The 12,128-nt window shown below is 39.7% G+C and overlaps 1 protein-coding gene across 1 annotated transcript in view; it reads right to left on the bottom strand.

Annotated features, from left to right (window-relative positions):
• ulk2 (unc-51 like autophagy activating kinase 2) overlaps window positions 1-12,128 on the bottom strand; it is a 62,034-nt gene that overhangs the window by 18,407 nt on the left and 31,499 nt on the right. The window contains exons 4-12 of the mRNA XM_079678725.1: window positions 8,114-8,146; window positions 5,211-5,247; window positions 2,949-3,122; window positions 1,996-2,069; window positions 1,761-1,862; window positions 1,626-1,684; window positions 871-953; window positions 706-756; window positions 515-603 (exon numbers count right to left, since the gene is read on the bottom strand). Coding sequence (XP_079534851.1) covers window positions 515-603; window positions 706-756; window positions 871-953; window positions 1,626-1,684; window positions 1,761-1,862; window positions 1,996-2,069; window positions 2,949-3,122; window positions 5,211-5,247; window positions 8,114-8,146 — 702 coding nt within the window. The remainder of the gene's footprint in view (window positions 1-514; window positions 604-705; window positions 757-870; window positions 954-1,625; window positions 1,685-1,760; window positions 1,863-1,995; window positions 2,070-2,948; window positions 3,123-5,210; window positions 5,248-8,113; window positions 8,147-12,128) is intronic.

The following is a 12,128-nucleotide window of genomic DNA, read 5'->3' as shown; positions in this document are numbered from 1 at the left end:
ATTTCGTACTCGACCGCTGTTTTAAAGACACATTATGAAGTTTCAGAAATCTCAAGTGGAGCAATAACTGATGTACTTGGTGTCGTAGACTAAATGAAAATGAAAATCTTGCAAGCTTGAATAACCACAGACTTGATTTTTGGAATCTAACCAAAAAAAACATTAATTTCGAGATGAGGGAAGCTAGAGGTGCTAAAATGCTTACTCATTTACAGGTTTAGGATTTATTCTTGCACCACTCTATTGACAATAGTGGAACAGCAGGGACATTTTAATGGAAATTAGGTTAAATAGATTTTAGGCTCACTTGGTCGGCATTGTTAAAACATTTGAAGAACACACTTCCAGGTTCTGCATTTAACCCATCATGGTATAAGCAGCACCGAGCCCAAAAGGTGAACTGCCACATGAAGCAAGCCGGCACAATAGGAGCATATGAGGCTTAGTTACTATTTTATAACACTGTCATTAAATCGCCTTGACATGAGGATTTATAAATTAATATCAAACTCACAGGAGGGGAGTTGTAGCGGATGCATGGGGAGCTGCCACAGGAGCTGTCCGTTACTGCGTTGGAGGTGCTAGGCACCGGCACCGGGCACGCTGAGGGGGAATAAATAAAACCAATTAATCAAGTCATAAAGTTGGATGATGTAAACTTGAAGTACAGTTGTGTTGTTTGGGGAATGTGCCCTTTGTGCTTACATTTTTTTATGGTGACTATTGGCACCAGGAAAGGATGGCTGAAGAACGCGTCTGCAGAGTGAGGGGGTTAGAGGGAAAGAACAGTTTAGAGAACACACATCGAGACAGAGATTATGTACATTTAACAGAGATGCATTTAACACTTCATGTTTAATTACTACTGACCAAAGTCCATCCTGTCTTTCTGGTTCCTCTGAAGCAGCCCAAGCAGAAGGTGGCCAAGTTGTTGGGAGGTCTCCCTTGGGATGCTGGTTAATGAGAGCATAAATACATTAATATGATTCTTATTGGGTGCATAAAGATCTCCCCAGTAAAGTGGCTCTGTGAGGCTGCACTGAGGATCAGGGGGAGCTATGCTTAATGTTAATCACAGGCTAAAATGCTAATAATGACAATGCTAACATGCTAATGCTAGAATTTGCCATACTCTCCATCTTAGCATGCTAACAATTGCTAATGGCTTTGTGAGTCTTTACTGAGACACAGGGAAGCTGTGCTAAATGTTAACCTCAGGCTAACATGCTAATAATGACAATGCTAACATACTTATGGTAGTATATGCCATACTCTCCATCTTAGCATGCTAACAGTTGCTATTAAGCAATACACACAGGTACAGCTAATGGGAATGTCATAAAGATTATAGGTATTTGGTCATAAACAAAGCATTGGACAAAAAAGTATGCCCTGGTGAAATGTCAGCGTCCCTAAAAGAATAACAATTCATCCCAAAAATAGTTTTGTTTTTGAGATCCAGTATTTTAATCTGGTTCAAAGAGCCATACGACAACTGTAGCTACGGACTGCAGACGCTAGCAGAGAAATGTCCTCCATCTGCACCAGTCTTTAAAATGTTACTTTAAATCTGGAATAGCCCAAATCCCTCACTTAAACAAAAGACAATAAGTTATGAAGCTTACATAGGTTGTGGATTCTTGTTCTTCTCGTAAAACATCCTCAGGTCTTGGGGACTATTAGCCTGAAAATATGATATATATATTAGAGATTCACAGAAAAACATACACAATAAAATATTTGTTGTGAACAGTATTAACCTGGAATGGTGGCTTGCCGACCAGACATTGGTAGATGACAGTCCCTATGCTCCACAGGTCGGCCTTGGCATCGTAGTTCTGGGACATGATGACCTCTGGGGCCTGAGGGAGCAAAGGTGACATTAAAGCACATGGGGAGTTATGCAACATGCAGAGAACGCCGACAGGGCTATTTTTAAAGGGGACTGACCTAAGCAGCAGACAACACAAAACATATCAAATAAAACACACTGACCATGTACATGGGTGATCCACACAGCGTGGCCGCCATCATGTTGTTCTGGAGGTACCGTGCAAAGCCAAAGTCAGCTGCAATCAGAACACACACAAGTGTTGTTATTACTAGTAACAAAAAACACTATTGTTGGATACTGGAGAATGCCTGTTTGACAAGCAGGGAACAGTAACACATACGTAATTGTTTTACTTTAAAAAGACGCCCTGTTATGCATTTTGGGGGTTTTCTTTTTACTGTAGTATTTTATAGGTTTTTTTGCATGTAAATGGTCTGCAAAGGCAAAAATCCATGGGTTCCCTCCAGAGGGAGTTTCTCTCTCACACACTCCCCCGCTGCCTGAAACGCCGTCATTGTACTCCTTTGTTTCTTACTGATAATAATGACATCACTATGTAACACTTGTGCTTCTATTGGTTAGTGCTCCAACACATTGTAAGTGATAGGCTAAGGGGCGGGACATCGTTAAGTTGACGGCCAGTTAACCAATCAGAGCAGACTGAGCTCTGGTTTCATCTATCTATGAGATGAAAGATAATGAGTTTTAAAGCATAGTAGCTTTCTGTTTGATGGTAAAAAGATTGAAGCAAATATTTGTTTTTCATACACAGTGGACGTTTGCCTCTTATTCTGCTTCTGACTGAAAGTGTTTCGCAGTGCAAGTCATATGATTTGGCTTCTGGATTTAAAAGTTTAACCAAATAAAGGGAACATTACTTTTAAGGGGCTATTTAAGAGTAATATGTATACAACTGTCATGTTACTTTAAATCTGGAATCAATAAACGCTTTAAATAGTTTTTATTTCAGTCATCTCACACAGTTAAAGCTTAATCAAAGTTAGGAAATCATTAGATATGGGTATATACAAGAAACTAGATACATAATCGTTATGAAATTAAATCTAGTATGCGAAACATCCAATAAAGGACTTTTTCTGTCAGATTCTTTCACCTATTTTGATGCGGATGCCACTGATGTTGGACCTCTTGCGGCCCGCGTACGACAGCAGGATGTTCTGTGGTTTCAGGTCACGGTGGATGATTCCTTTGCTGCTGAGGATGCGCATAGCCGCAGCAATCTGCTGGAGGAAAACCCTCAGAGTGTCTTCTCTCAGAGTCCCCTTTGCTGAAGAAGAAGAGAGAAAGATAAATGACGATTACTGAATGAAATCAACTTTTTTTTTTTTTAAAGGAAACTCAAAAAGACACCTTTAAACAAATCTGCTCAGAAAGATTCATCTTGTTTAATATTATCCTGGATAGTCATTCAAAGGCTGACCTATTGATTTTATTCAGGTGCTTCCTGCTGCCCAACGAAAAACATTAATGATGCTTTCCTTGGCAAGATGAGGAATCAATACATTATTCAATTCAAAAGACATGTATTAACCAGCACTCCACAAAACTGCTTATGAGCCGCGCTTGATTAAAGCTAATTAGCATCTTATAGTAATACTCGTGAAATAAACAGTGTAAAGTGAGGCAGTGACTATTCCCGGTTGGTAGTGAAATTAATCTAATCCGATGTTAGGCTAAAAGGATTCCTCACCCTCCCCTTTTCTCTGTATAAAACCATTTGACTACAGTGTAGACATGTAGGCTCAAACCACTGATTTTGTCAACATTAATCCAGGATTTGTGCTTATGCCAGTCTCTGCCCAACACAGTGGACCCATAGCGTTAATGGAAAAGTTCACTAGAATCTAGAATCATTCAGTAGTGAGATCATGACCGCACAATTTGAGAAAAAAAATAATAACTCAACTTAGGAATGATCATGTTTTTAACCAGTGACCCTTCGGTCCAAAGTCCAATCCCCTACAGACTGAACCACTCCCGCTCCAATGGAAGATGGCAGTTACCTATACTTAAATGAACATAGAAGCCCTCCACTGAACCACAGGCACATCGCCGTATCAGTTTAATATGGGTACAGTCTGAACAGTAACACTCTGAACAACCACTAAAACATGACCCCACAGGTTTCACTACCACCTGTGTTACTCCCTGACCCTGACCCACTTTGGAACATGTGCCAATATGGGACAGGTACACTTTGTAAAGTACAGTGATAAGGGAGCTGTTCCTGCAACACAATCAGTGTTTTTATGGAACAGAGGTGTGAGCACCTGTGGTTATCTAACTGATGGATTGGAAAACAACTGGTGATTTGGAGGGATTTGGGAATTTTCAAGCTGCCCTGATTTTAAACTACTTATTTGTATAAACGCAGTGAGCTTCTGAATTTTGTTAACATCTATGTCAAATGTTGTGAGTTCCCCATTCTGAAGCTCAAATGTTATGAAAGCAGATTTGGTAACGGAGCAGAATCAGGTTTTATGCCAAGAAGGTTTTACACATACAAGGAATTTACTTTGGCTTATAATGGTACATACACACAGTAAGAGGAAGTTGTAAAAAAAGAAAGAGGTTGCATTGAACATAAATGTGCAAAATGTACAGATGATGTTTAGGAGAACTTGTGTTGTGTCATTGTACATCAATGATGACGATTTGACAGAAAACTGTTTAACTCAGAGTCTACTAACTAGATCACGACAAGGCTGAAAATGGATGCAGCTAAAAGCTCTAGAAGAAATCTAGTAAATAGAACTTGACTTCAGATTTTCTGGAAACTCTTAACCCAAATTCAATTAACTGGCAGTTATGTGTTGTCCAGATGGCGTCTTTTCTCTAAACTACAAGTACAAACAACCCTTGAACAGCAAGTATTTACTTTAAGTTATTTCTTTCTTTTTAGTAACTTCTCTTTTATTCTGTGTAAAATCTGTCTAATGAACTGCATGTGTTTGAGAAGTAGGTACTCACTCACTTAATTCTAATCTTGTTGACCAGAAAGTCTGACCTTCATTAGTAACCAACACATCGGGGATAAACACTGTGCTGACTCCAGAATAAAGAAGGAACCCTTTGTGCAAAACAGTAGTGGTTCTCACACACACATCCCCCACATAGAAAAATGAAGACATACAAATCCTCCCTCATAGACACACACACAAACAGTCTTTAACATCCCCCCATGAACCAGAGTTGTTCCATAGACAGATAATAACCGCACAATTGCGTGCACTCATTCCCACACCTACACTCATGATAGATGCCGTCACATGGCTTTTCCTCATCTGCAGTATTTTTTTTTGATGAATAACAATAATCTGAGAGTGTGTGTCGGACAGATTAGTGTGATGCTTACCTTGCAGATAGTCTGCGAGATCACCGCCATTACAGTACTGTGTGGGGAGAGGAAACAATCAACATCAGCAAATTCAGGCTCAGCAATGTCAAGTTGTGAACCATAATTATGGTATTAGGCATGCAAATATGTTTCGGCGTGTATATGAGTAACAATGTTTGTTCAAATCCTAGCCCAGATAATGGCAGGATCATTAATGAATCTGCTGACAGACTGGAGCTTTATCTGGGCTGACAACCTCTGCTTAGTTCTCAAGAGGGACAACAAGAACAGACGGATAAGGTTGGTGTGGAAATTGTAAATAAAGTTAACTGCTGACTGAGGGATGAGCAATAGAGTGGAGCGGTGCAGGGTTGACATATTTTTGTAGGGCGACTCAGAAATTAGCATCGCATCTTTTGCCAACAGACGTTTATGATACTTAACATGTTCGGTTCAGCTAAATAATTGCCACATACCATAACTTTTCGAAGCGGAAATGCTATCGCTAGATGTAAAAAGCTAATGCTAGGCTATGAAATAACGATATCACGGTAGCATGGCTGGGCATCACTACCGCTAAGTTAAACTTGTGTTGCCGTGATGAAGTTAAGTAATTTATTCAGTCACTTTTAGGAAACTGCCATTTTGATGACACATAGCAGCTTCAGAGATTCACTAGTTGGGTGTTGACTGTCTACTCACATATTGTATGTCCTGCAACAAAATCTCCTAAGTTTGTGTTAAACACAGATCATATTTCAGGCATCCAACCCCAAAGAAGTTAAAAGAAATACTGACTTCGAGACAAGGGAATCAGAGGTGGTAAACTCTTTTAAAGGTTTTAGGCACTCATTCCTGCACTACTCATATACAAGCAAGACTGGATTATTATAGACAATGTACATTTCTCCGCTTTGGGACAGATACAACATTTCTGACTCCTGATGCTGAAATCTGGTGATAGCTACAGCTTATTTACATTATTTTTAAACTCATCAAACCATTCAGTTAGCCCTTGGTTCTTGTACAGAAGCATATTCATTCTTTATTTTATGAATTGTCGTTGGGTGCTTTGAAAGGCTAAATAGAATGAATTATTATTACAACTGGTATGTTTCTATTATTCTCTGTTTTCATTTTATTTTCAACCTCTGACAGAAAGTGTAATGATATTAAACAAGCTGTAAGTGTGGTCTGAAACAACATTGTACTTTAAAAAGACTAGGAGATGAAAAAGTAAACACTGAATGATCCACTAAAAGCAACATAATAAAACCTTACGGCCCGTCTACACTACAGGCATGAAAAAATCTTGGAGCTGGGCGTGTCTGAAGCTTGGCAATTTTTTGCGAGCAACCAATCACATGAATCTCCCGCCCCCGACATACAAAGCAATAGCAATGTTAAAACGAAGTAAACTGGATATAAACTCTCCAAACAGGCGAAAAAACGATCAGTTTCACCCACTGTCTCTGCCACCTCCCTCCATGCCTGGTTCCTCCGGTTTGTATTCCGGTAAATAGTTCCGGTCGTAAAGAACCGGGTGATTTGCTACCGTAATATTTCGTTTGGAATATGAGGAAATGAACTGCGGTCTGGCTCTCCCAGCTTGCACGCGGTTTGATTGGCTGCGCTTGCACTGGCGGGATTTGCATAAACGGGATTTCATTGGCTGATGCCAAGCATCGAGCCTCAAAAGTTGAACATTGTTCAACTTTTGATGCCGATAGATGCTCGTGATGCTTGCAAAGCCATGCCATGCTCCCCACAATGCAGTTCGGCGAAGATTAAAAATCTTCTACGTCACCCCATTCAAGTGAATGGGCGAAGCGTTGAAAGCATTTTTTGATGCCTGTAGTGTAGACGTACCGTTACTCCCTTTGTCAAGCTTGCAAAAAACTCCCTGATTGTAGCCTCTGATAACGTTTAATCTAATTTAGTTTTTGCTGATCTAACTGCAGAGTAATAAGTCTTCGGTTGACGTCACCTTCGTATTGAGGTATCAGTTGAGGCTTAGCAAAGCTTTACCCTTTAATGGTAAGAATGTATAGAGCTTCAGACCAGGGGAGCTATGCAGTTAGCCATCGATCAAGTTGTCATTCTGTTTGGATCGCTTACAGTTTACACAGAAGTTAACCAAGCTTTTTCATCAGTATTGATTTAACCAGGCTGAAGTCCATGCCTAGAACTGCAGCAAGGGCATGACTACAAGAATACTCTGGAAAGCATTTAATAGCTGTAATAAAAAGTTATTTTTCTATAATAACTGACTTGACTTTCTTCTGTCAGCTTTAAAACAACATATTAAAAAAGGTTTTCTGTAAATTAATGTAACCTCTTGGTATGGCTGCTGATCCAAACATGCTATAATTCCTAAGGATTATTGATGGAGTATACTCTAAAACTGTGTGAACATAGATGAAAACAAGATTTGAAGCAAAGGCTTTCAGGGAATGGGGTTCCTAGAAAGCAGAGGGGTGTGTTTTCAAAGAGTAAATTGAGGTTTGTTTTCTCCCCTGCAGCCAGCAGAGTTGCGTAACAACCAGGGAAAGTTGGGGAGCATGCAGAGGCTGTCAGCCAGCTCGGAGAGACTTTATAGAAACAATATGAAGAAAAACAAGAGAGGAAGGAAATGACAGGGAGGGGGGCGAAAGCATGCCAAAAAAACAACAAATGCTGACAGCCAGAGTGTGGGGTAAACAGTTACATCATTTATCATTTCATTTTTTATTAAGAAATACGTATGAAAATATACGCCTTGTCCTGAGTTCTGAGATCTCATCATACTGTAGCATTGAAGATTAACCAACTACTTTCTAGGCTAAAAAAGAAAGTATGGTTTCCCAACACAAGTGACAACACAGGAGAGGATACGAGCTCTGAATCATCAGAAGAGCAGACAGTCACGTTTCTAAACTTACCTCCATGACCAGGAAAACAGCGTTGGGCGTTTCCTGGAAAAGAAGAGACACAGAATCAGTTACAGAAACTGACAACCACTGCAAGATCAACATCCAGTCAACAGCGCCACACACACCCACTTTTTGACTTCTGAAAAAGCTATTAAATACTTATGACACAGCCAAAAATTTAAGTTGTAAAGAAATCGCACAAACTGGCAAGACAAACATGTTGGAACTTGTTTTAGTTTCAGAAGGAGGTCAACAGATACGTCGGAAAATCCAATTAAAATTAATCCAAATGTGAACATAATTGTAGCATTTTTTAAATCACTTAGGATTTCAACAACAAACCTTCAACTCAAGGATTCCACAAGTTGTAGCCTAAGCTTAACCCTAACCCTAGATACTCGAGTTCCAAAACAACAACATTTAGATTGTTATTGATAGAAGTCACATTGGATAAAGGTTTCTGCTGGCCTAAAACTTTTTGTCGATTATCAGAAGATTAATCAGTGACCATTACGAAGAACTAGTGATCCTCCGATCGATCGGCCGCCCAACGATATCGGCCGATACTCACTCTCTGCCGATCAATCGGGGCTCTCTAAAAATGCCGATCGTGAGAGCCGATCGCATGACGTAAAATTATGACGTAAAATACATGACACTTTTCTCTGTGCGCGGCAAAACAAGCTCGCCAAAATGGCTTCACCAGTCTGGCAGTATTTTAAAGCGTCAGAAAAAGACAATAAAATAGCGATATGCAACGTGTGTGAAGCAGAAATCCTGCAGCTGCGCCCGCTGTGACGGACCTGTGAGCGGAGCAACACACACACTAAGAGTTAGACCTAACACACCTAGCTATGTTATCTACCTCTGGAACAAGCTAAACTAGTTATACATATATTTATTCTTCACTGTCGGGTCACTCATTACTGGATCAGCGAGCTGAATGAGATACTGACAGGCTGTCAGGAGAGAGAGAGAGAGGGGGAGAGAGAAAAAGAGAGCGCTTCCGCTCATTTCTCCCGTGTTATTCTCCAAAGTTAATGTAAACTTGAATAATGTACTTCATTTGAATGTAATAGTTATGTTGGTTGTTGTTTGTGGAAAAGCCAGTAAATGAGCCCCATTAACCGAGTTTTAAACATCACTTTAAAATGGAAGATCCCAATAGGCCCCGCCCACTCGATCGGATCGGCATCGGCCGATACTGATTCCGGCTGATTAACTGAAATATAATAACATTTAACTGAATATTGTTGAGATTTTGACGAGATAAGATTCCTCATTACAAATCATGTTTATTTTTTCCAAATTATAACTATAAAAAAAAGAAGAGAAAAGAACAGTCGATATTGAAAAAAATCATTAGACTCTTGCTTAATACCCAGTCAAACACCATATTTAAACATTTTTTAACAAAGCCAATGAAGATACAGCAGAATAAAACCATCTTACTGTGTAATTTTAAAACGTAATATTGGTATTCATATTAATCAGAATCAGAATACCTTTATTAGTCCCACAGAGGGGGAAATGTGCCGCGTTACAGCAGGAAAGAGCCACAAACAGCTTAGTGTTGCATAATAATATAATATAAAAAATATGCTAAAAAAGTACTAAGTTATAGTATAATAAACAATATGCAAAAAAAAAGATTAAAAAGTTACATAATAAACAATGTAACTTGCTCATAACAGATGCATGATAATATTGAGCAGTAGAAATGAATATGCTTAGCTTAGTGATGTAATCGCATAGAAGTGAACATATAACGTGGGCCTACAACATAACAGCATAGGCTCAGATAAATCTTTATGGATCCCCAGTGGGGAAATTCAGCAAAAGTAAAACAAATAATAATTGAAAAAGTGTTAAAAAAAATAATAAAATGTACACATGTCAGATAAAGAAATAGACGGTATACAAGAGCTGAGTTATGCTGAGTCATCTGCTTATACATGAAATAAGACAGAAGTGATTGACATGAGCTAGCAAGACACAACAACACCAATCCAGTGTTTTTGGCAACCTTTAAACCATTCTGCATAAAAACAAATGTTACCATGGTCTGAGCACTAGCTTCTGAACAACCGACGTGTGACCACAGGGAAATGGGCCTGTTTGTTTGGTTGGTAAGTAGTTCAGTCTTCCAATCCTATACAGTGTTTTTCTCCATATAGAGCAGGTCTTAGTGGGGGATGGGCCACCAGTATCCAATCAGACTGTATGTGTGTGTGAATATATCGGTGTGTGGGGAGGGGCAAGGGGGGGAATTACATAATGAGCATGTATTCAGCAGCACAATCTGGGGAAGAAACAGGGGGGTAAATGCTAGTGATGACTCGTTTTCAATGAAGAACTTTGTTACACAATCACACACACTTAGCCAACGTCAGAGAAAAATGAAAACAACACATTGTGGACACCGAGTACGAGAAAAGCTGTCATTTCATTCAGTGTGTGTATTGTCACTTTCCTGCTGTTGTTGCCTCCGCTTGGCTTGTTTGCCGTGAAGCGATATGCATTTTAAGAGGCAGGTGGTGAAAGCAGCACATAAGGCAGCCTTTGTTTACAAGGCCTTGGAGGAAGTAGCGGCTCGCAGTTGTGAAAGTGATGACCGTTTTAACTGTTTACCCAAACTAATGTTTTCTAGAAATTACTGTTGATATAAAAGTTGTTGAACTTTGGACGTTCTAGCGTTATCGGATGAGGGCTGGGCTCCAAAATATTCCCTTCCAGTGCAAAATATTCCAAAACAACTGTGATATAAATAGTTCCTCTTTCATCATACGCCTGTCACACTCGTGTTAGATGCAGTTTCACAACACAAACAATCTGCCGGCACTGGTCAGAAGGATGAAAGGATTTTATTATCCAGAGATATGAAAACTGATAATAAGAAACACTCAAAAACACTCAGGACTGCCAGGAGTCAATGTGAGCCAAATCAGCAGCGTTCAGTTCCAGCTTCACACTCCAGCTCCAGTGGTTATGTAACAAAGTGGGGGATGGGATATGACCAAACTGGAGCGGGTGGAAGTGGAGAGTAGCGTGTTTTTACTGGGGATGGGGAGGTTAAGCATTTTCAGTGAGCCAGTGTACTTTTGTCACGCAAGCAACGAGAGTAATCTGGGGTATTCTGGGTAAACTGGTGTTAATTAAGAGTTAAGTATTTGCTTGGACAGAAGAACACGGAGTGACGGATGACTGTCAGTGGGGCTCAACCTTCAGTCCAGAGGGGAGGATGTTTATTATTTTATAGGTGTATGATGTGGTATCACACAGATTTGCGACCACATACAGTACACACACACAAAACACTTTGCATAGAAAGGAACAGAACATCCTATGATAGTCCACACGGTGCGGGAATAAGCAGGAAATGAGTTACCATTTTAGCACTTCTGCGCTCCCGCATCTAAAAGTTAATGTTTTTTGGAAAGAGTTTTTGGTTAGATGCCTGAAACAAGGTCTGTACAAGCCTAACTTTTGCAATTTTACAACATAAAATAATTCCGTAAATAATCCGAGTGGTGTAGTGATGACTTTTTTTTTTTAGGCCAGACCCGGAAGTTAGCAAAGCAAGGGATCCCACAACGAAAAATAAATGGGATTTACCAATTGGATTTCGTTATATCAAAGAAAATAAGCTCTGTGGCCAACACACATTCATGATACTTAACAGGTCTTATTCAGAAGGATAATATCAACATACTAACACCAATTTGTGATTTTTTTAAAGCGTAATTAATAATGCAATTACTAGAAATATAAAAGCTAACTTAATGCTTTAAACCAGGGGTTCTCAAAGTTTTGATGAGTGAGGGCCAATTTAGGTACCCAATATTGGATTAAGGGCCGCCCAAGAAAAAACGGAACACAAAATTCCAAAACAAATCTTCTCTTTATTACACACACACACACACACACACACACACACACACACACACACACACACACACACACACACACACACACACACACACACACACACACACACACACACACACACACACACACACACACA

The sequence above is a fragment of the Notothenia rossii genome (genome assembly GCF_949606895.1).
Source record: "Notothenia rossii genome assembly, chromosome: 4".
Classification (NCBI taxonomy): Eukaryota; Metazoa; Chordata; class Actinopteri; order Perciformes; family Nototheniidae; genus Notothenia; species Notothenia rossii.
The sequence above is the reverse complement of the archived record's forward strand: the minus strand, read 5'-3'. Positions and strand labels throughout refer to the sequence as shown.